General features: G+C 40.7%; 1 protein-coding gene across 1 annotated transcript; it reads right to left on the reverse strand.

Annotated features, from left to right (window-relative positions):
* Positions 1-495: 495 nt before the first annotated feature.
* dldh (dihydrolipoamide dehydrogenase) lies at positions 496-21,280 on the reverse strand. The gene is made up of 14 exons (XM_051951581.1): positions 21,143-21,280; positions 19,729-19,804; positions 16,682-16,761; positions 16,532-16,600; positions 11,790-11,859; positions 10,761-10,861; positions 10,519-10,662; positions 9,516-9,617; positions 9,138-9,328; positions 8,834-9,004; positions 5,502-5,691; positions 3,177-3,314; positions 1,774-1,863; positions 496-1,298 (listed from the first exon to the last, which is right to left on the reverse strand). The coding sequence occupies exons 1-14, from the start codon at positions 21,179-21,181 to the stop codon at positions 1,233-1,235; spliced, it is 1,527 nt and encodes a 508-aa protein (XP_051807541.1). The 5' UTR covers positions 21,182-21,280; the 3' UTR covers positions 496-1,232.
* Positions 21,281-21,647: the final 367 nt, after the last annotated feature.

Genomic DNA, 21,647 nt, shown 5'->3' on the forward strand with positions numbered 1-21,647 from the left:
GTTCTGTGTGAGTTTACAGACCTGGTAGTGAGGATAGGGGGCGCTGATGAGGTAGCAGAGGAGATGAGAACATGAGCTGGGGGCTAGAGCGGACTTGGATCTGTTGTGTGAAGAGCTCACTAAAAGTTCTAAGATCCAGAATGTGTCCTGAGTGATTCTTTTCCGCACCCAAACACCCACGACTCTTGCATTAACACCAATTCTTTTGCTTTTTTTTTTTTTTTTTTTTACATCAACGAAGAGCCCATGCATGTCTCCTACGATAGGCTGTCTCAAAATCTGCATTATCCTTATTTAAACTATTTGGTGTACTTGAACATTAATGTGTTTATAGAGAGGGAAAATCAGTGACAAGGGACATCCCAATGTGAACACTACAGACAGACAGAAAGGCTTTTACCTTTAGATGTGGTACAATGTGGATGTACAGCCTGTTGGTCTGAAGCAGACTAAGGCCTTCACTAAAAGTTAAACATGTAAAGCTACACATTGTAGTCTTACTTTACTGCATTTATTGGTTTAGAAGGTGAAATAAGCAAGAACAGGCCACAGCCAATCACAGTGAAGCAATAAGAGCAGGAAACTACTAACCGATCGCCACCAATGACTTAATGTGGGTCCATCAATACCAGGTAGACAGAAAACAGCTGTTCTCTGTGTAGAGAAACCCTCATGGATGTTGTAAATCTGATTTTGCACAATACACTGACTGAAGCAGGGAAAGGAGTTTGACATGTTTCAATTGGTTTGACCCACAAAGTGCAATTTTTAGTGCGGCTTTGACCTTTAAAGTTTACAAATGTGAAAGCACAAGCAGCTCCAGTTTCCTGCTCTGACTACCCATATTACTGTTCAGTTGAATTCTTTCACACTGTAAAAAACCAAAAGACAAAAAGATCTCTTTTTTCCCTTCTAAGAGAAACCACAGGCACCCTGCCAAAGTAATATTTATACCTCTATATCCTGGAAATAAGTGCATGATATTCTCTTCTGGAATCTTTCAAACTATGTGTGGAAAACAAACTGACTGCAGTCAGTGCTTAGTTACCACCCAAACCCCCTTTTATTATTTTATGGAGAACATTTAAATAACATTAGAACTAAATGTGGTACAGGTTGGATGTATACAGAGGATCTCAATGGGGTGAAACTGATGCAGGTGTTGACGCAGACACACAGCTTTGTGCTTCTCCACTGCTACGTCTGCTGAAGGTGCGACAGCGGCTGGCAGATTAGAAGTTGATAGCTTTGCCAAAGGAGGCGGCGAGGTTAGCTTCTCTGAAAGCCTCCGACACTGTCTGCAGAAAGAATAAGACAAACATAAGGTGGTTAAGGAAAAATGCAGTTTTAGTTTCATTGATTTTACATCACTGTTTGTCAGAGTTAGAAGAAAACTTTATTTTACAAATTTGAGCAAAATATAAAAGGTCGTGAAATGGTGGTGGATATACAGTTGAATAAAAGCTGAATTTTAAAATGAATTAAATCAGTTTGATGGTCATCAGTAAATTAAGCAGCAGTTTGAAAAATTAAGCTTTCTCAAGTGAAAACACTTTTTTTAATCTTATGTGATAGTAAACTAAATATTTTGTGGTTTGAGGCTTTAGGAAATTATAACATGCATTTTTCTCCATTTTCTGACATTCAGATCACATCCAAAATTGTCCTCACACTGACAGAGTGGAAAATGGAATAAATTATCAGTTTAGGGCTGAAACAATTCCTCAATGTGTGTGGTACTGTGATGCACTTGTATGGTTCATTTGGACTTACAGGATGGGCATGGCAGACCCGGGCAACATCCTCACATGAGGCCCCGTACTCCATGGCCAAAGCAGCTTCATTGATCATCTCTCCGGCTCCCTGCAGGGAAAACACAAACAGCAGCATTTAGTTTAACATGTCTCACCTTCTCTTTGGAGTAATGCATTTTAAAATGAAAAACACTAATGTGTCTGTGACAGTGATATTTTTGTGGGACACCGTCAGGACACCATGTTAAAATAAATGGTAATAGGGAACTAAAAATATGCACATTGTCTTTCAGATTTGTCATTTTGAGAGTAGCATTACAACCACATTGGACACTAAAGTGATGAGACTATGCTTTTTATATTGCAAATTTAGAAATACATTGAATCCTGAAGTGTGCCACAATGAACATGTACTGTACTTTTCAATTCTGCAGTAAAAGAACAGTCACTAATCACTGTGTTCAAAAGACGCTCCAGTACAGTGATTATTGATAAGGTTTGCGACAAACTAATAAACAAATTTCCTTATGCATTGTATGATATTTTGTTTTTTTAGTGTTTTCTACGCTGTCAATGGGGCAGAGCCTCGGCGGAGTTATGTGACGATTGCTATTGGTTTGTCTGTCCGACTGTCAGCAACATTACTCATAAAAGGACTAGATGAAATCTTCAGGTAAGGTCAAAAATGACAACTTGACCAAGTGATAACCGGTAGATTTTGGCAGTGATGGAGCTTATAGTCTAGTTCCATGGATTTGTTAAACATTTCTGTATCATTGTGAGATAACGACATGTCGTCACTGTAACTATGACTACAACTGAACACTACGTCAGCTGCCTGCTGACAATCCCATGATTATGTTACGATCCAACTACAAACCAATCAATGCGGATCAACAATTTCTTAAAGATTTCATCCATCAGAAATCATACAATGTCTGAGCAGCCTTGGCAGAGTACTGCATTCTCTGAATGATTTTCTAGCTTTTCCAGTTGTATTTGTTTAAAGTAAAAACAAAAACACAATGCAGTTCACTGCAGGAGAACAAGAAGACCAATGATACCATCTTGAAATGTCCAATGGCATGGGCACTTTTTGAAAGATTCTCTGGCCAGTTTTGGTATTAAACAAACACCTGTAGCACCCTAACTTTAATTACGCTTGGTGCATTACTACATATATCTTCAAGAAAGTTCAACACAAACAGTAGAACCACAAACCTTTAAGTTTGGCAGTAAGACTGGAAAAAACACCTGATAACTGAAGAATAACTTGGTGGCAGCTTTCACTGATTTATCAGCCAGCTTTTCATAGTCTTCCAAGAGCTGTCATCTTCAGCAAGACAGAAGATGACAGCTGCTGGTGCTCACAGCTTTGATTAGTCAGTCACATGTAGTCTGTGTTTAGTATGAAGCTCTTACTGATCCAAGGATGTGAGCTCCCATCATCCTGTCTGTCTCTTTGTGGCTGAGGATCTTCACCATGCCGTCAGTGTCAGCATTGGTTTTGGCTCGACTGTTGGCTGCGAAGGGGAACTTGCCAACTTTGTAAGGGACACCCTGAGGAGGGGAGGTGGAAGAGTGAGACAAACCCTACTGGGCTTTCAGCACTGAAAACAACACTGAGATTACATATTGCTTATGCTGCAATATTAGTCATCCTCACAGGGTCATGAAAATTCAAATGTTGCTAATTTCTCATTTTTAAACCTCTAAACCGCAAGCATAAAAAAAAAAAAAACCTCCAGCTGCATTGTTCCATATCTTTAACTGCTATATAAAGTTTTGCACCTTGATGAAAACAGCACAACCATGGCTAGCAGTAGGGAAATTTTTGAAATGCCTTCCAGACTAGCTTCTGTATGTTTGCCAGCTCAAACATAGAGATTCTTTGAAGTGACCTTGTGGTGATTTAAAATGTGGAGAAGTACTGCCACCAAGTGGTTGACATTGTTAATAACATGTTGACATTCTGAAGTTGCTCTGTTTCACTACAAAAAAAACATATGTTCAAAAGTTTACGGTCATTTAGAAACCATTAATTTCTCCAGTGCATTTTTCCAGACGACATTAAATTATTAAGAAACACAGTCCTGACATTGTTAATGTGGTAAATGACTAAAAAAATGACAGTTGATTTTTAATGGAATATCTACATAGGGGTACAGAGGCCCATTGATCAGAAATACAGTCTAGACATTGTGTGGTAAATGACTATTCCAGCTGGAAACAGCTGATTTTTAATGGAATATCGGCATGGGCCTCAGACGCCCATTTCCAGCAACCATCACTCCTGTGTGCTAATGGTACATTGTGTTAGTTAATGGTGTTGAAAGGTTAACTGATCAGAAAATCCTTGTGCATTTATGTTAGCACATAAATTAAAGTGTGAGTTTTCATAAAAACATGAAATTGTCTGTGTGACCCCAAACTTTTGACCAGCAATGAATCCAAGTGTTCTTAAGTAGTGGCAAATAACTATGTACTTTCACTTGGGTGATGTCCATAATTCTAATTATGATCAAACTGGACCGTTCTTCCACTCTATGCAAATGATGCACTCTTTATTTCATCACATTTGCTTTTTACCACATTCAGTACTTTGTAGATTCATATTCACTATATGCAGAAGATGGATTCTTGTCAGCAGTATTCAAAACATAACAGTCTGTTCAGATCTGTCAAACAGTATATTAAGTAGAACTGCTGGACTTTACCTTACGATGGAGTACATTTTTTTACGTGGTTACTTTTGCAGTAGTTTTGAGGTGTGAGTACCTTTTCCAGCACTACTGATTCAGTACAGCTCATTTCGAGATCATGTTAATTTCACAGTGGCTGTTAAATGCACAAAATGCAGTAAAAGCAGAAACTTTTGCATCTTTGTTGATTAGGTGACGACTTTTCAGTTTAGTCTGCAGCTCCCTGCACCTTTCCATTTCCCACTGAGGTTCAGGTGATTGTTTAGCTGTCAGGCCACAATGTTCTCATTTTGCTTGAAAACCCTTGTGCAACTATGTTAGTGCTGTATTCATGCTAAAAACTGTAAAAAGCCAACAGATAAGCTGGAGAAGATAATAGAGCACATCAGCATAAAGTAAAACAGTTTCTATCCACAGACCATCAGGCTACTAAATCACTGACTCACCTGCAATCTCTATACACAGCAATATGTTGCACATATCTCCTGCCTTTGCACATATCAACATTTGCATATATCGACACTTGTTAACATGACAGTCTTGCACAAGATGCTAACATTTGCACAAACAATTTATTTTTTCAACAATTTTTATTTTAGCTTATTTTTATTATATTAAATTTTATTTCATTTCATTTTATTTGTTATTTCAGTTGTGTGAAGGGAACTCGCAAAATAAGAATTTCAATACTCAGGATAACCACAGTGTTTCCATTGTGTGTATGACAAAGTTCTTCAATCTTGAATCTCTTGAACCTAAAGTGCCAGATATTCCTCTCAGGAGCTGGACTAGATCAAAAATTGAGCAAAAAGAAACTCAATGTTGTACTTCGATTCATTTGGTGCACAAAATACAACTACAAATGAGTGATAGTATTGCCCCATAAGTGCTTGATATGTCACTGCATCTGCTGCTGCCCAGAGGCTAAAAAATAAAAAATAGTTACTGCAGTTTTAAATTAAAAAATGCTTCACTCAAAAAAGGCTATGATAAGTAAGGTGTTGTTTAGGACCCAAGCTTTAAACAGACACCGCCTGACTCTCACCTCCTCTTTGAGTTGCTCCTCTGTCTTGCCCACCCAGGCCACCTCAGGGTGTGTGTAGATGACGGAGGGAACACAGTTGTAGTCAATGTGCACAGCACCACCAGCCATGCCCTCCACACAGATGATGCCCTCATCTTCAGCCTTGTGGGCCAACATCGGTCCGGCGACGACATCACCGATTGCATAAATACTAAAGGAAGAGGGAGAACCAAATGAAAGAAAAAAAGCAGTACATCAAAGAGGTTGTCTCAGCAAAATAATTTCAAAGAAATATTCATCTGTACACTACACCAAACAACAATAAATCATGCAGGCAAGTTTTACATTTAAAAACATATATTACATATGAAAGAACTGATTAATAATTCCTGCATGTGATTAAAATTAAAAATGGCAAATTACGTTAACAATTTTTATCCATCTTTTAACTGCTGCAGCATGTGAAATTTCTGTCCTTGATTTCATGATCCCAACCTCATACTGTCATGAGTGATTCGTTATACTAAGAAGAGAGTACCGGTAATCTAGTGAATTGTAAATAGCACAGATGGTAGCTGTTTTGTTCAATAATTAGATAGCAGTTAGTAGACTTGTTGTAGTATTTGTGTTGTCACTGATTCTCATGTTATATTTACACTACCGTTCAAAAGTTTGAGGTCACTTAGAAATGTCCTTATTTTTGAAAGCAAAGCAGTTTTTTCCAGTGAAGATAACATTAAATGAATCAGAAATACAGTCTAGACATGGTTAATGTGGTAAATGACTATTCTAGCTAGAAACAGCTGATTTTTAATGGAATATCTCCATAGGGGTATAGAAGCCCATTTCCAACAACCATCACTCCTGTGTTCTAATGCTACATTGTGTTACCTAATTGTGGTGAAAGGTTAACTGATGTTTAGAAAACCCTTGTGCAATTATGTTAGCACATAAATAAATTTGTGTTTTCATGGAGAACATAAAATTGTCTGGTAGACCCCAAGCTTTCGAATGGAAGTATATGTTTATGTGCTGTGCGCAATAATTTCCACATATTTTCATGAAAATTCTTGTGAATTTAAGGGATGCTTATTAAATAGTGTTGACCAATATTCTAACTGGCTTCAATAGTTCAGGCTGGGCTGTAATGATGAGCTCCTCTGTCTGTAAGCATACATTGTTAAAATAAAGGAAAGAGCACTCCCTCCAGGAATTCGCAACGTTGGGATCGCGCGAATTCACGCAAAATCAATCAATCTCCGTGAATTTTGCGCGGCCTTGCAATTTTGTCTAATCACCGCAACTTTCCCACAATTTTGGCCCGCCTCCCATGAGTTCCACCAATCATAGCAGCTCCCAGCGCAAACATAATGCACGTACGCCACCAAATTCACTTCCTTGTTTATAGTTTGAAGATGCAGACGTGAGACACTAATGTCTCTCATTCACCAACAAAAATTACTGCTGAAGACCATGATAAACAATTAATTCACTGATGTTCCTCACCAAAGCGGAGCTAAACTGTTTTACACCCGTGCAATATTGTGGTGGAATACAAAAAAAAGAAAAACAAATCATCAATTGAGACACACTTTTTTTAAAACACGAAACATATTAGAACAACTGAAATGAGCGGACAACAGACCAGACAAATCACCATGATGGAAACTGTTGCATCCAGATCTGTTAGAGCACTGAAAGAATGAGGTAAATTAGATTAATTACTCCACCAAAGAACACGGCGGAGTTATGTGAAAATCAGCGTGTGCGAATCCTTCCTCTGTTACCAACATCACTCAAAAACGGACTCAGGGATTTGAATGAAATTTTCAGGGTCGGTCAGAAATGACACAAGGACCAAGTAATTGGACTTCGGCATCTGATACGGCTTAAAGTTTCGATCCACAGATTTGTTTTCCACTGAGGTAGCGGCATGGTCTCTGATAGCAGCACGGTAACCATGGCAACAGGTGAACGCTACCTCAGTGGCCTGCTGACGATCACATGATTGTGATCCTACAATAAATCTACCGCTGTGGATGTATCGGAAATGACACAAAGAACAACTGATTAAATTGTGGGGGCGTTTCTGAGTCCCATCAATTCCCGTCGCCTGCTACATATTTAGGTCATGCGATTCGGTACGTAAACATGTATAACACACATCTGCGTTCAGCGCGAGGTCAGGTAATGAACAGTCTTCATAGAGTACTGCGCTCTCTCAGTGCTGTTCTTGTTAATTGACGTGACAAGCCATGAGCGTGTGTGTGAACATGTGTGTGCCAGGAAGTGAAATTAACTTTTTAACCCTTTAAGCTTCAGTCATTTCCAGCCGTTTTCAGTACAAAAAAATCGCTAATATTCTATTTTTAAATAAAAAAAATTACGAAAAATACGGGGAATATTGGACGTGCATCGGGAGGTGCATTTCCTTGAAAACGACCGATTCGGGGATTTTATACGACTTCAGGACATGTTTTGGACAAAATAGTTTACTGGCTTGTGTCATCTGGATGTAAAAGGTTGGATTATGGCCGTTTTTTGTGGAATCTTTTTTTGTGTGTGTAATAATAAACCCGGAAATGTGAGTCGCGCTGTGTGCGTTGAAGCCGTGTATAGAGAACGGATGGATGAATATTTGTTTTTGTCGGACAAATGTGTTTTTCTCACCCGCTGTGGTAATCGCATCTGAAAGTGGTTTATACCGGCGGATTCATGAGAATCTAAGCTTTCCATCGGTGTATAGTGTTTGTATAATCGGGTTTGCAGCCGTCGGACATTCTTGAAATTCCTATGCAAATTAGTAGGTGTACCGCCGGCGGTACACTGAAGCTTAAAGGGTTAAGCCACTGACAGATATGTCCAAATATGATTCATTCAATAGTAAATTATCATTTTGTGCCTTAAATCTACCAACCAAGTCATATTAAACCAGTATCTGGCTGCCGCTAATTTCCCACCATGGTGTGCCAGCTTTTGTGGAAATGGGTTGGAACGTTAAATAATTAATTCTGGAATAAATATTGTCAACTACAGTGTTGAAACATGTTCTACAAGCTTGACAAAAATGCAGCTTTTTAGCAATTGTCACTGTCTCCTGCAATTTCATCACAATAAATAAGCTCAAAACACCCCAACTTTTATTTTTTAGAAAAGTTGCCGCAAATTCAGGCATTTTCAGCCGCAACAATCACGAAAAACGCCCGCAAAATCTTGGATGGACTGAAAGAGGATGCACTATATTAATAAACTGTAAAAGGCTTTTAGTATTTAGTTTCCCAGAGACTAACAGGTCACTGTGCCTCTTACAAATGATTCTTAGATTACACTAGACAACCTGAGCTAGAAGGTACCTCGGCACTTTGGTCTGGAAGCGGTTGTTGACAGGGATGCGACCCCTGTTGTCCAGCTCAATGCCAACAGATTCGAGATCGAGGTTCTGGGTGAAAGGTCGTCTGCCGATGCAGACCAGCAGCACGTCACATGTCAGAGTCTCATTCTTCCCTCCAGCTGCTGCTTCCACTCTGAACCACAAAACACAACTTGGCTGGTTACCAAGCAGGGCACACACTCCACTTGCATTTTAATATTCAAGACTTACTTCAGATTCTACTATCTACATAGAACAATCTGATGCTCTTGGGTTGCGTTACTCACGCCACATCAATCTTGCCATCAGGCCTCTTTGTAGCTCCCATGACTTTCGTACTGAGCTTGAACTTGAGGCCCTGTTTCTGCAGAATGCGCTGGAAGTTCTTGGAGACCTCCATGTCGATGCCCATGCCACCCACATGACCGAGGAACTCCACCGCTGTGACCTTTGAGCCCAGACGCTGCCACACTGAGCCCTGTAGGATAGGAGGACAAACACAAATCACAAATGCAATCTGACTTTCCCAGAGCAAAGGAGAGGCGGGATATGTTGGTGCTCTGATGATCAGGGGTGTTCATTGCTTAACAGTCCTGACCACACAGTTAGAAAATAACCAACATTTTAATGTGTTTCTGGATGACTCAGACTAAAGTGATGCTTACTAGCTCCACTCCAATGACTCCAGCTCCAATCACAATCAACTCCTCAGGTACTTTCTTCAGAGAAAGAGCTCCTGTCGATGACACAACAGTCTCCTCATCGATCTAATGAAACAAACAAAAAAACAAAATATTCAGACAAACATGCTGGAGCTGCCTGTTAAAAATGGAATCTTTACAGATTTTGCAATAATCAATATTTGTACATGCACAATAGGTTTAAGTGTGAAAGGAGCTGTTTGTATTGACGGAACCAAAATTATCCTTTGACTTCAAAGTAGCTCTCTGCTGTGCAGAGTAGAGAATTGTTTGAATGTTAGAGCCTTCTTTCCAAAGACCAGAAGCGCTCTGTGCTAGACATCCTGCAAAATTAGTTTATTTTTCAAGGTTTTAGGTATTGGTCAAACAACTGTAAGAGCAACAAGAACAAATATGTATAAGCCTACATTTCCCAACCTGACTGCATTAGTGTATTATTTGGTGGATAAATAATTACTAAGGCAAAAAATCTTAATTTATGTTAGCAGACATTATAATGAACATAAATTCTGCTTGCAGTCTGAACTTTGCTCTAGCTGTGAGCAGGAATACAAATTGTCAAGTTTATAGCCTATGGTATGTCTGCTGAGAAAAGCCTTGTGAAACCAATATTTGGCAGTTTCTCACTGTACAAAAACAAAAGCATTAAAGCAAATAATCTGGCATCAGCTCATTTAGTTTTCTCAAGTATTTTTTCCTGGTTTCTTGATATTACATTTCCGAGGGAACAGGTTCAAAGTGTATCCCCAGGAATCCTGCTTCCTCGGATGAAACACTACTACAGAAAGTTAGTCATTGTTTTGCCTAAGGAGCAAAGCATTAGCAACAATAAACAGCAATGAACACATCAATCACCTGTTTATTTTAGTATTTTTATTTGTTTTCTATTATGTTAAAGGAATCCATATTTCTTGCAAGCAAAAATCTGTGAAATGAAAATAGTGACTACACACAAATGGAGTTGTACCTGGATACCAGGAAAAGGTGTGACCTCGGAGCCGGTGGCGATGAGGATGTTCTTTGTGTTGATGACCTGTTCACCACCATCGGATGTTGTAGCAGTCACCTGGTTCTTACCAGTCACCCTCCCAAAACCGTTGACATGGGTCACCTGAAGGGAGTGATGTCACTACATAAACCCTCCTGCCTGTGCTTTTGATTGTCAGTAACATGTGCAAACATACATTAAGAAAGAGAAAGGACCCTGACTTTGTTCTGTTTAAATAGATGTGCGATTCCTCCGGTCAGAGCTTTGACTGCCCCACTCTTCTGAGCCATCATCTTTTCCAGGTTCAACGAGAGGCCTGAAACTGACAGAGACACACTTACATCAGCATCTTTATTTTAAAGGGCACCTGCATTTGTTGAAATACTGTAAACACAACTATTCAGTTACTAAAGTTCAGTGTTGTCTCTTCCGCATACCAAGCCAAGCTATGTTTTTAAAATGAGTGAAGAAAGCATGACTGTGGGCAAAAACTAAGGACAGGTCACTAATGAAACAAATTCACTCTTGGTGCGACGCAGTTCTACTCTTTAACGTTACAACTTCAATAAACAATCTCTGTGTGTAAAACAGCTCTTTTTGTTGTTAATTTTTTAAGACCATACACAGCTTAGTTTCTATCCAAATGCAGTGCACTTTTTCACCAAGTTTTGAGAATGTCATCAAGAGAAAATGCAAATTAACACCTACTTACTTCCACTGTTGTAAGGGATACTTATGCAAATATAAACAGGAGAAAAAAAAACCAGACTGTTTATACAGATGGCCCACATATCATAATTCCCTCCACTACACCAAAGCAAAGCCAAAATATGGTGGAAAGGGGCGCTGCCATTTTGCACTGGTGATGCAAGTGGCCTAAATGTGAGCACTCAGTACTTGAACTTCATAGTGCATCACTGCAAATGGGGCCGTCTTTGACTGTTGTGGAGGCTCATTGTGCACTTATCACTTTCTAGACAAAAGGGCCTGCAGCAAAAGGCCGTGATCTTGAATCAAACTCAGGCTGCTGTGTCAGGGACTATAGGCCCCGTTTATGGATCGTGAGCTCAACCAGTTCAGTTACCTGGCCCCCCGGAACTGTGACTTTTTACCCTTTCCTGCCATTTAATAGATGATGTAAAGACACTGGACTGAGCCACACACATTCCTCTTCAACTCTATCTGGTTCAACTCAGTGAGCTACTTAAAATCCTTAAAATGTCCCTTTAAAATTCAGTGAAGCCTCTTACTTTCAATGCCTCTGCTTTCAAAGTCTTTGCCATGAGCCATGTGGTACAAGTACGAGTTGTTCAGCAGAGCCTGCAGACACAAAACATCCATTAGCTCAGCTGGGTGAGCTATTCTGACACATGTACAACAAGGTTTTCTTATATGTGTGTGCGCACACACACACACACAGATAGTTTAACTATGTGCATTATCTTGGTTGGCTGGTTGCTAAAAAAATGTCCTCAACAGAGCTTCTTTCTCCTGTATTTCATCAGATAAATTTAATGTACACCTGGAGAAGTCGAAAATGTTTTGGTCCAATGATTCACACAAAGAGGCATAAATGGAAACCTATAAGATGAGTAAAAGAAATTACCATTGCCAGAGTGACACCGTGTGTCAGATAGACAACTGGTACAACTGGTTTTTCCAGAGCCACATTTTTAGTCTGGATTCATTTACAATTTGTCAAACTGATGAAACTAACAGTACACAGATTTAGCCATTAGCTCTCCAGCTTGTGCATGCGCAAACAGCTATCACTAAATCACTGTGGCACACAAGTCAACAATGTCATGATTCTCAGGAGGCTCAGTTTAAAAGTCCTCTTTTCTCTATTTGTAAGCAGATTTGTGAAAGTATATTCCAGGGCTGGACCCGAATATCCCGAATGCCCGAATATTCGTTCGCTACGGCGGTATCCGGATATTCATTTTGGTATCCAAATTTTCCCGAATCTGTGCTTGTACTAGGGAAAATTTGTCTCTAGCCACTGTGGCTAAAGTGCTAGAATTTTGTATAGCCACACTTTTTCAGTATCTGTACTGCGGCGCGGGAAGTTGTGGACAAAAGACAAGACAGTTGAGGACATCAGCTTGGGCTTTGGGAAATACTGATACAATATATTTTTCACCCTTTTCTGACAGTTTATAGAACAAATAATTAATCACTCAATTGAGAAAGTAATGGAGAGATTAAAAAACAATGAAATGACCAATTAATTGCCAGCCAAATAGCAGCTGAAGGCCTGAATAGCAATAATACAGGAAGAAAAGAACGCATGGGTTAACAAGTTGGGATGCACAAGGACCAGGGGACTGGGGATGAGGGAAGTGTATGTGCACGTGTGTGTGTGTGTGTGTGTGTGGCAAAAGGGGAGGGGTGTTGGCGGAAATTAAGTAAGCCAGGTGCAGAGAGCGAGAGCTGTAGTCCGAATCCTTTTTTCTGATTGGCTGAGACGAGACACGTGACAGTGTGCATCTATTAATGATCAGAAGCATTCAGGTCGTTCCGATTATACTCGGTAGTGCTCTTCAGTAAAGGAGACGCGGTTTGTTATTTTCTTTGATTATGAGGCCAGAAACCACTATTCGGGCCAGCCCTAGTATATTTACATCTTTTTACTTTCCGGCTTTGGTTTTTCAACTGAATTTCCAAGTTTATGACAGATTCTTCATATTACTGTGATTTTTCTTTGTATAAGAAATTGTCTAGAACAATGAGAACTATCTGAGAATAAACAATTCTTATTCTTCTTCTTTTCCTTTCGGCTTTTCCCTTCAGGGGTCGCCACAGCGAATCAATTGCCTCCATCTAACCCTGTCTGCTGCATCCTCTTCTCTCACACCAACTACCTTCATGTCCTCTTTAACCACATCCATAAACCTCCTCTTTGCTCTTCCTCTAGGCCTGCTGCCTGGCAGTGGGAAACTCAGCATCCTTCTGCCAATATATTCACTCTCTCTCCTCTGGACATGTCCGAACCATCTCAGTCTGGCCTCTCTGACTTTATCTCCAAAGCCTCTAACATGTGCTGTCCCTCTGATGTACTCATCCCTGATCCTATCCATCCTGGTCACTCCCAAAGAGAACCTCAGCATCGTCAGTTCTGCTACCTCCAGCTCTGCCTCTTGTCTTTTCCTCAGGGACGCTGTCTCCAGACCAAACAACATGGCTGGTCTCACCACAGTTTTGTAAACCTTTCCTTTCATTTTAGCTGAAACTCTTCTATCACACCTGACACTTTTCTCCAGCCGTTCCAGCCTGCCTGTACATACTTCTTCACCTCTTTTTCACACTCTCCATTGCTCTGGACTGTTGACCCTAAGTACTTAAAATCCTCCACCTTCTTGATCTCTTCTCCCTGTAACTTCACTCTTCCACTTGGGCCCCTCTCATTCACACACAGATACTCCGTCTTACTGCGGCTAACCTTCATTCCTCTCCTTTCCAGGGCAAACTTCCACCTCTAGCTTCTCCTCCACCTGTTCCCTGCTCTCACTACAGATCACAATGTCATCTGCAAACATCATAGTCCATGGAGACTCCTGTCTAACCTCGTCTGTCATCCTGTCCATCACCATAGCAAACAAGAAGGGGCTCAGAGCTGATCCCTGTTATAGTCCCACCTCCACCTTGAACTCCTCTGTCACACCTACAGCACACCTCACCACTGTCTTACAGTCCTCATACATGTCCTGCACCACTCTAACATACTTCTCTGCCACTCGACTTCCTCATACAAAACCACAGTTCCTCTCTGGGCACCCTGTCATAAGCTTTCTCCAGATCTACAAAGACACAATGCAGCTCCTTCTGACCTTCTCTGTACTTCTCTATCAACATCCTCAAAGCAAATATTGCATCTGTTGTACTCTTTCTTGGCATGAAACCATACTGCTGCTCACAGACGTTCACCTCTGCCCTTAGCCGAGCTTCAACTACTCTTTCCCATAGCTTCATCGTGTGACTCATCAGATTTATTCCTCTGTAGTTGCCACAAGTCTGCCCATCTCCCTTGTTCTTAAAGATGGGCACCAGCACACTTCTCCTCCATTCCTCAGGCATCTTCTCACTATCTAAGATCCTGATGAACAACCCAGTCAGAAACTGTACTGCTACCTCTCCGAGACACTTCCATACCTCCACAGGGATATCATCAGGACCAAGTGCCTTTCCACTCGTCATCCTCTTCAATGTCCTCCTCAATTCATCCTTACTAATCTTTGCTACTTCCTGGTCCACAACAGTCACCTCTTCGTTCTCTCTCATTTTCCTCGTTCATCAACTCTTCAAAGTACTCTTTCCATCTTCCCATCACACTATTGGCACCTGTCAACACACTTCCATCCTTATCCTTTATCACCCTAACCTGCTGCACGTCCTTCCCATCTCTGTCTCTCTGCCTTGCCAACCTGTACAGATCAGTCTCTACCTCCTTACTGTCCAACCTAGAATACAAGTCATCGTAAGTCCCTTGTTTGGCCTTTGCCACCTCTACTTTCACCTTACGCTGCATCTCCCTGTACTCCTGTCTTCTCTCTTCAGTCCTCTCAGTGTCCCACTTCTTCTAAGCTAACCTCTTTCTCTGGATCCACTCCTGTACCTCCTCATTCCACCACCAAGTCTCCTTATCTCCTTTCCAACCAGATGACACACCAAGTACTCTCCGACCTGTCTCCCTGATCACATTTGCTGTACTTGTCCAGTCATCTGGAAGCACCTCCTGACCATCCAAAGCCTGTCTCAACTCTTTCCTGAAATTCATACAACACTCTTCCTTTTTCAGCTTCCACCATTTGGTCCTCTGCTCTGCCTTTGCCCTCTTCATCTTCTTCACCACCAGGGTCATCCTACACACCACCATCCTATGCTGTTTGGCTACACTCTCATCTACCATTACTTTGCAGTCACTGATCTCCTTCAGATTACACCGTCTACACAAGATGTAGTCTACGTGTGTGCTCCTACTTCCACTCTTATAGGTCACCCTATGTTCCTGCCTCTTCTGGAAGAAAGCATTCACTACAGCCATTTCCATCCTTTTAGCAAAGTCAACCACCATCTGTCCTTCTGCGTTCCTCTCTTGGATACCATCTCTGTTTCCTGCACCAACATGTCCATTGAAGTCTGCACCAATGACAACTCTCTCACTTCTAGGGATGCTCTGCATCACTTCATCAAGGTCCAACCAGAATTTCTTCTTCTCCTCCAGCTCACATCCTACCTGTGGAGCATACCCACTAACAACATTGAACATCACACCTTCAATTTCTAGCTTCATGCTCATCACTTGATCTAACACTCTTTTTACCTCCAGGACATTCCTAACAAACTCCTTCAAGATAACTCCTACTCCATTTCTCTTCCTATCTACACCATGATAGAACAACTTGAACCCTGCTCCTAAACTTCTAGCTTTACTACCTTTCCACCTGGTCTCCTGGACACACAGTATGTCCACCTTCCTCCTCTGCATCATGTCAACCAGCTCTCTATCTTTTCCTGTCATAGTTGCAACATTCAAAGTCCCTACTCTCAGTCCTAGACTCTTGGTGTTCCTCTTCTCTCTCTTCCTATGAACACAGCTTCCTCCCCTCCTTCTTCGACCAACAGTCGTCCATTTTCCACCGGCACCCTGTAGGTCGACAGCACCGATGGCGGTCGTTGTTAACCCGGGCCTCGACCGATCCGGTATGGAAGTCATCCATTTGATTCGCATGATTGATTTGGCCAGAGTTTTACATCGGATGCCCTTCCTGACACAACCCTCTGTATTTATCCGGGCTTGGGACCGGCACAATAAGACACTGGCTTGTGTCCCCTTGCGGCTACATTGAGAATAAACAATTCTAAGGTGGTGTTATTATAGCATGAACTTTCCCAAAGTAATCAGAGTATTAGTGGTGACTTCACAGTGCTTGTAACTCCATTGTTTCAACTGCAAGAAAAAATTCTGATTAGGCCTAAACTAGTTTGTTACCTTTGATGGGATGCAGCCAACATTGAGACAAGTCCCACCCAGCGTGGCATTTTTCTCAACACACACCGTCTGTCAAAGGAAATGTGTGTATCAAATAAAATTTAATTAAATAAAAGTATCAGCTAGATTGGTGCAAGGAAATGGACTTACCTTGAAGCCAAGCTGTGCAGCTTTGATGGCAGCAACGTAGCCACCTGGACCGGAGCCCACCACTGTGACGTCTGCATCAACTGCAGAGAGGAACACAGTAACTTTTACCTCAGCTTCATGGCAGAGCACAGATACAAGGACAGCTTAATTACACAATAAGAGTCTGTTTAACTTTTGAACCACAAGTCTGTTGAATTCAGTGGATAACTTGTTAAAGAAAGGCCTTTTTTTTTAAATATAGCTTTTACTGTGAAGAAACAGTCACCGGGAGCAGCTATTAATTAGACCCTCCAGAAAAAAGCGGGCAAAAATCCTTGATTATGCGAATAAATATGCAGGGTTTTTATGCCATTTTATGCGGGGAAATTGCGGAAAGTTGCAAAGTATGCGAATAGTTGTGAAATATGCAAAAATATGTGCGATTCACCTGCCGTCTGGCCGCGGAGTGATGTGTCTTCTAATCAGACACTGGGACTGCTGAGGGGTTACTGGACTGGCAGCCTGTGCTTTGGGATGGGGAGAAGCTCACAGCAGCATCTGCTGCTCGTTGAAAACAGTAACGGCAGAATGATCCAAGTTTTACTGTCAGTCTCCAAAATGGCAGAAAAAGTCGCTAGATTTGTGGCTAGTTGCTTTTGACACAAAAAGTCGCTAGGACACTTTGTAAAGTCGCTAAGTTGGCAACACTGGCTCTGCATCACCTCGTGCTTCTAGTGTGTGTGTGTGTGTGTGTGTGTGTGTGTGTGTGTGAGAATGCGCGAACTGATGACGTCAGGCTGGGTGTCACATAAAAACTCATTCACAACTCCATTTATATTGGTTATAGTTTTCTCATTTTATGCGGAAATTGTGAAATCAAGCGGGATCCGCATATTTCTCTTTTTTTTCGTGGAAATGTGAGATTCTTGTGGGAATTATGCGCTGTTTTACGGGGATTATGCGGCCTTTCGGGAAATAATTGACCTCCGCATAATCAGTGGCATTTTGGTGATTAATGCGGGAATTCATGCGATCGCATAATCGCTTTTTTCTGGAGGGTCTAATTAATGATACATTTATTGGTTCAAGACTACATTTTTCACCTTTGGAAAAAAAAAATTATACTACCATTCAAAAGTTTGGGGTCACATAGAAATGTCATTATTTTTGAAAGAAAAGCTGTTTTTTTCCTCTGAAGATAACATTACATGAATGGTAGTGTCTACAGATACGGACCCGTACCCCTAGCCTGTGGCCTACGGATACGGCACTTTCCCTTCTCATAAATATTAATGAGCCGGCTGATGAACGCGCTTCGTGATTGGCTGGTAATCCGACGGACATGAATATTAATAAGCCGGCTACGCTGATGAAGGCGCTTCCGTGATTCGAGGTGAATCTGCTTGCGGAGCCTGTCATGTCAGTCATCTTTGTGTATTAACAGTGTACTAAAGTCCATTCATTCCATATCAAGTTCCAATAAAATTACAAGAAATATTTTACAATCAGTGTGCTGGGGTCATCGTTGTCTGTGGAAAAGTCCGACATCACTATCTGACTTTTTCACGGACAGCGATTAAAAATAACAGAACTTTTTATTCACGTGACCCTGTTCTAATAAAGCACAAACGGCAAACAAAACAAATGGCGGAACTAACAGCCAGCAAACTACAAATATTTTTTTACCTTCAAAAGCAGCGACAGACTATTACATAATAACAACCTAAACAAAACCCTGACGTATTTTCTACGTCTGTCAACACAGACACAGCACGTCAGTCACTTTAATGTTAGCGGACTCTGTTGAATGGCTAATTTACATCACCACAAACAAATCTCACAATATCACAGTAAATCGAGTTTGTGTTTTTTTTTTAATTCATGCCGAATTAAAGAGCTGCTCCTCACCATTCCCAAGTGTTTGTTTCATATTCGACATCCTTAATTTTATCTTGTAAATTAGCGTCCGAAATTACATGGGAACATTTGCAATGGAGTTCGTCAGCCGCTTCCACCACTGAACGCGGTAAACTAATTAATAGGAACTGGACTTCAAACAATTTAGACACGGCGTCTAAAAGCGTAAAAACTACATTGTCTAAAGTGTGAGAGGAGACAGTGTATTTTTGGTTAAATTATACAATGTTCGCCGTCAAAGTCATTCATATAAACTGCCTGTAATGTGCAGCAATAACCGGCGCCAGCTCTTCAGTGACCTTAACGGGTCCGTAACTCTAGTACAGATGCTACGGGTACGGGTCCGTACCTCTAGCATCAACCTACATGAATCAGAAATACAGTCTAGACATTGTTACTGTGGTAACTGACTATTCTAGCTGGAAACAGTAGATTTTTAATGGAATATCTACACAGGGATACAGAGGCCCATTTCCAGCAACCATCACTCCTGTGTTCTAATGGTACATTGTGTTAGCTAATTGTGTTGAAAGGCTAATTGGTGATTAGAAAACCTTTGTGCAAATATGTTAGCACATGAAGTAAAGTGCGAGTTTTCATGGAAAACATGAAATTGCCTGGGTGACCCTAACTTTTGAATGGTAGTGTATAATTATGGAAACGCTACCATAGATGTGAAACAAAGCATTTACACTGTCAAGCTAGAAGTCCTGCTGTTGAGACTTAATGCTTTGACATTAAATCAGATGCTTCAATACATCAGACATGAATGACAGAATCTTTTGCTTTACTGCTGAAGGCTACAACAGAGGATAATATTTGTACAACAGATTTAATGACATCTATTCCTTTAGATGATTTCAGCAATAGATTTAGAATGGACACATGGATTTAGATTTTTAAGAAAAAAATCAAACTTACTGTAACTCCTGCAAATAATATGATATAAGAAAAGAAGTGTTTCCTTTAGTATAGAAAGGCTGTATATGATACATTGTAGAACAACTGAACATTGTTTGTATCTAATAAAAAGCTAGACATAATGTGGAATTGGTTACAACCATAAATCGGAACAAAGAATTCCAACATATGGTTAAAGGGCATAAGAGAACATGTTAATAATGAAGCCTGATAAGATATAGTTAACTTACTTGCGGCTTTATCAGCATAGGTTCTGACAGAAAGAGCTGTGGCTCCATGCAGTTTGCAGGGGAGATGGTGGCTACGCTGTGAAGCAAACCACACAGAATAAAACATAACTACAAGAAAATGACCAGCAAACATAAAATGAGCTAACACAGAGTCACAACACCCTTCAAGGAAGGGGTGGGGTGATATTTTGCAGGACACAATAAATTCCAACAAAAACATTAAATATAAGAAGTCAAAGTGATCAAATCAACTTCTCTTCTACTGTCTCAAGTATCTGTTTACTGTGTTTTCCTGGTAAACCTTGCTATTTGATTTGAGCATTTTCTTTGCTACAGTTTCCTTGTACTGCTTCTCATCAACACAGAGGGTAAGAACCACAGCAAGGATTTTGCTACAACACAGTCAGCATGTCAGGAAAATGTAAGATCTGTATAATGAAACAATATTTACAGTGCCAAATGAAATTAGTATTTTTCCCTTTTCTGTTTAATTTGCACATGTACAAAAACATTTCTTTAAAAGGGTCACAGCCTCTTGGACATTTTGGGGTTTGTGAGCAGGGACCAACTTATCAGTCAGTGGTGAACATCAAACCACCAGGTCTGTAATCTTTCCAGTGTCGTGCCAAAAAAACTGATCATCTGCCGAAAAATTATTTGCATCGCACGGATGGTGCACTTCTTGTTAAATCTTGACACGACAGTCGACCAGTTAGTGAATAAATAAGTTTAAGCACTGAAACGTGTCTCTTACCGGAAGCAGGTAACACTTAACTGGCTGTACAGCTTACTACACTATGGTACAAGCCATCAATTGCTGCGCTTATGACATTAACTACCTTAAAAGTTAGGTAACCACTGCAACCTAGCTTAGCGTGCTAACAGGACATGCAGAAGGAGAGCAGTAAACTTTAGAGTCAAATAAATGTCTTTTTCCATTTTGCATTAGTGACGTACACCCATTTCACCTTAGCAGAATACAAATATCACAAATCTCTAAACATTTAAAATGTGTTTGCAGTGCGAATTAGCTGGCGATATCTCTTCCAGATGGGTTTCCCTTGAAAACACTGCAACACAACAAGTTCTCCTCATATTTAAAACGTGAACGATTTTGGTAATATTCCCAATGCCGGATTAACAACAGAAACGTATGTAGCTTGCAAACACATTAAACAGACATTAAACGACGTACTTTGCTGAAAATAACCACAACGACTCCGGACTCCTAGGCTGAAGTTTCAGTCTCTCCATACGACTTCAGTGAGCTGGAGCTGTTAGCTAACCTGCTAACCAGGCCCCTGCCGCTGGTCGGAAATAGCTGTTATGTGCAGTTTCAACAGTGAGTAAGACCAGTGTGAAAGCGGTCACGACAACGCATGCAGCGTAGTGGGTTAATAATAACAATCCTTACCGTGGCCAGAGAGCGGTATAACTGTGTCCAGCTCTGCATTTTGTCTGTGTCCCCTCACGGGTTCTGTAACCTACAGCAGGCCAACCAGCCAAGGACTCCTATCGTTGCGCAGGCGCAGTACCAATTTTGAAAAAAACAACGCCTGGACGTCGCGTCTATATGACGTCGAAAGCTGTCAGGAAGCACAGCATTGACTTTTTTTTTTTAAAATGTTTATTCACATTTCAAGATAGGGACAATTTTGACAAAAATTATGTACAAGAAACAAAACCATCAATGGTGGAAATCAGCAACCATATACACACGAAAACAGATCATATTGAAGTCAAATAAACATAAGAAACAAAGACAAAAGATGAAAAAAAGGATGAGACACAAAGGAGCATGGCACTGGATATTAGAAGAGCAAAGATCGAGAGATAGATGTGTAAATCATGTCAGTCTTGTTGGTTTGTCTTTCCATAATTTTCAGCGCCTTAAAGTAACTGGCAAAGTTGCATAAGAA

The sequence above is a fragment of the Acanthochromis polyacanthus genome, chromosome 8, assembly GCF_021347895.1.
Source record: "Acanthochromis polyacanthus isolate Apoly-LR-REF ecotype Palm Island chromosome 8, KAUST_Apoly_ChrSc, whole genome shotgun sequence".
NCBI lineage: Eukaryota > Metazoa > Chordata > Actinopteri > Pomacentridae > Acanthochromis > Acanthochromis polyacanthus.

What these genes read in the sequence shown, in the direction of transcription:
- dldh (XM_051951581.1), bottom strand. Translation starts at nt 21,181, where the DNA reads ATGCAGAGCTGGACACAGTTATACCGCTCTCTGGCCACG. An exon ending in TATACCGCTCTCTGGCCACG is followed by an intron (nt 19,805 to 21,142) that starts GTAAGGATTGTT and finishes TTTGCTTCACAG; the next exon opens with CGTAGCCACCATCTCCCCTG. An exon ending in GATGGCAAGATTGATGTGGC is followed by an intron (nt 9,005 to 9,137) that starts GTGAGTAACGCA and finishes TTTGTGGTTCAG; the next exon opens with AGTGGAAGCAGCAGCTGGAG.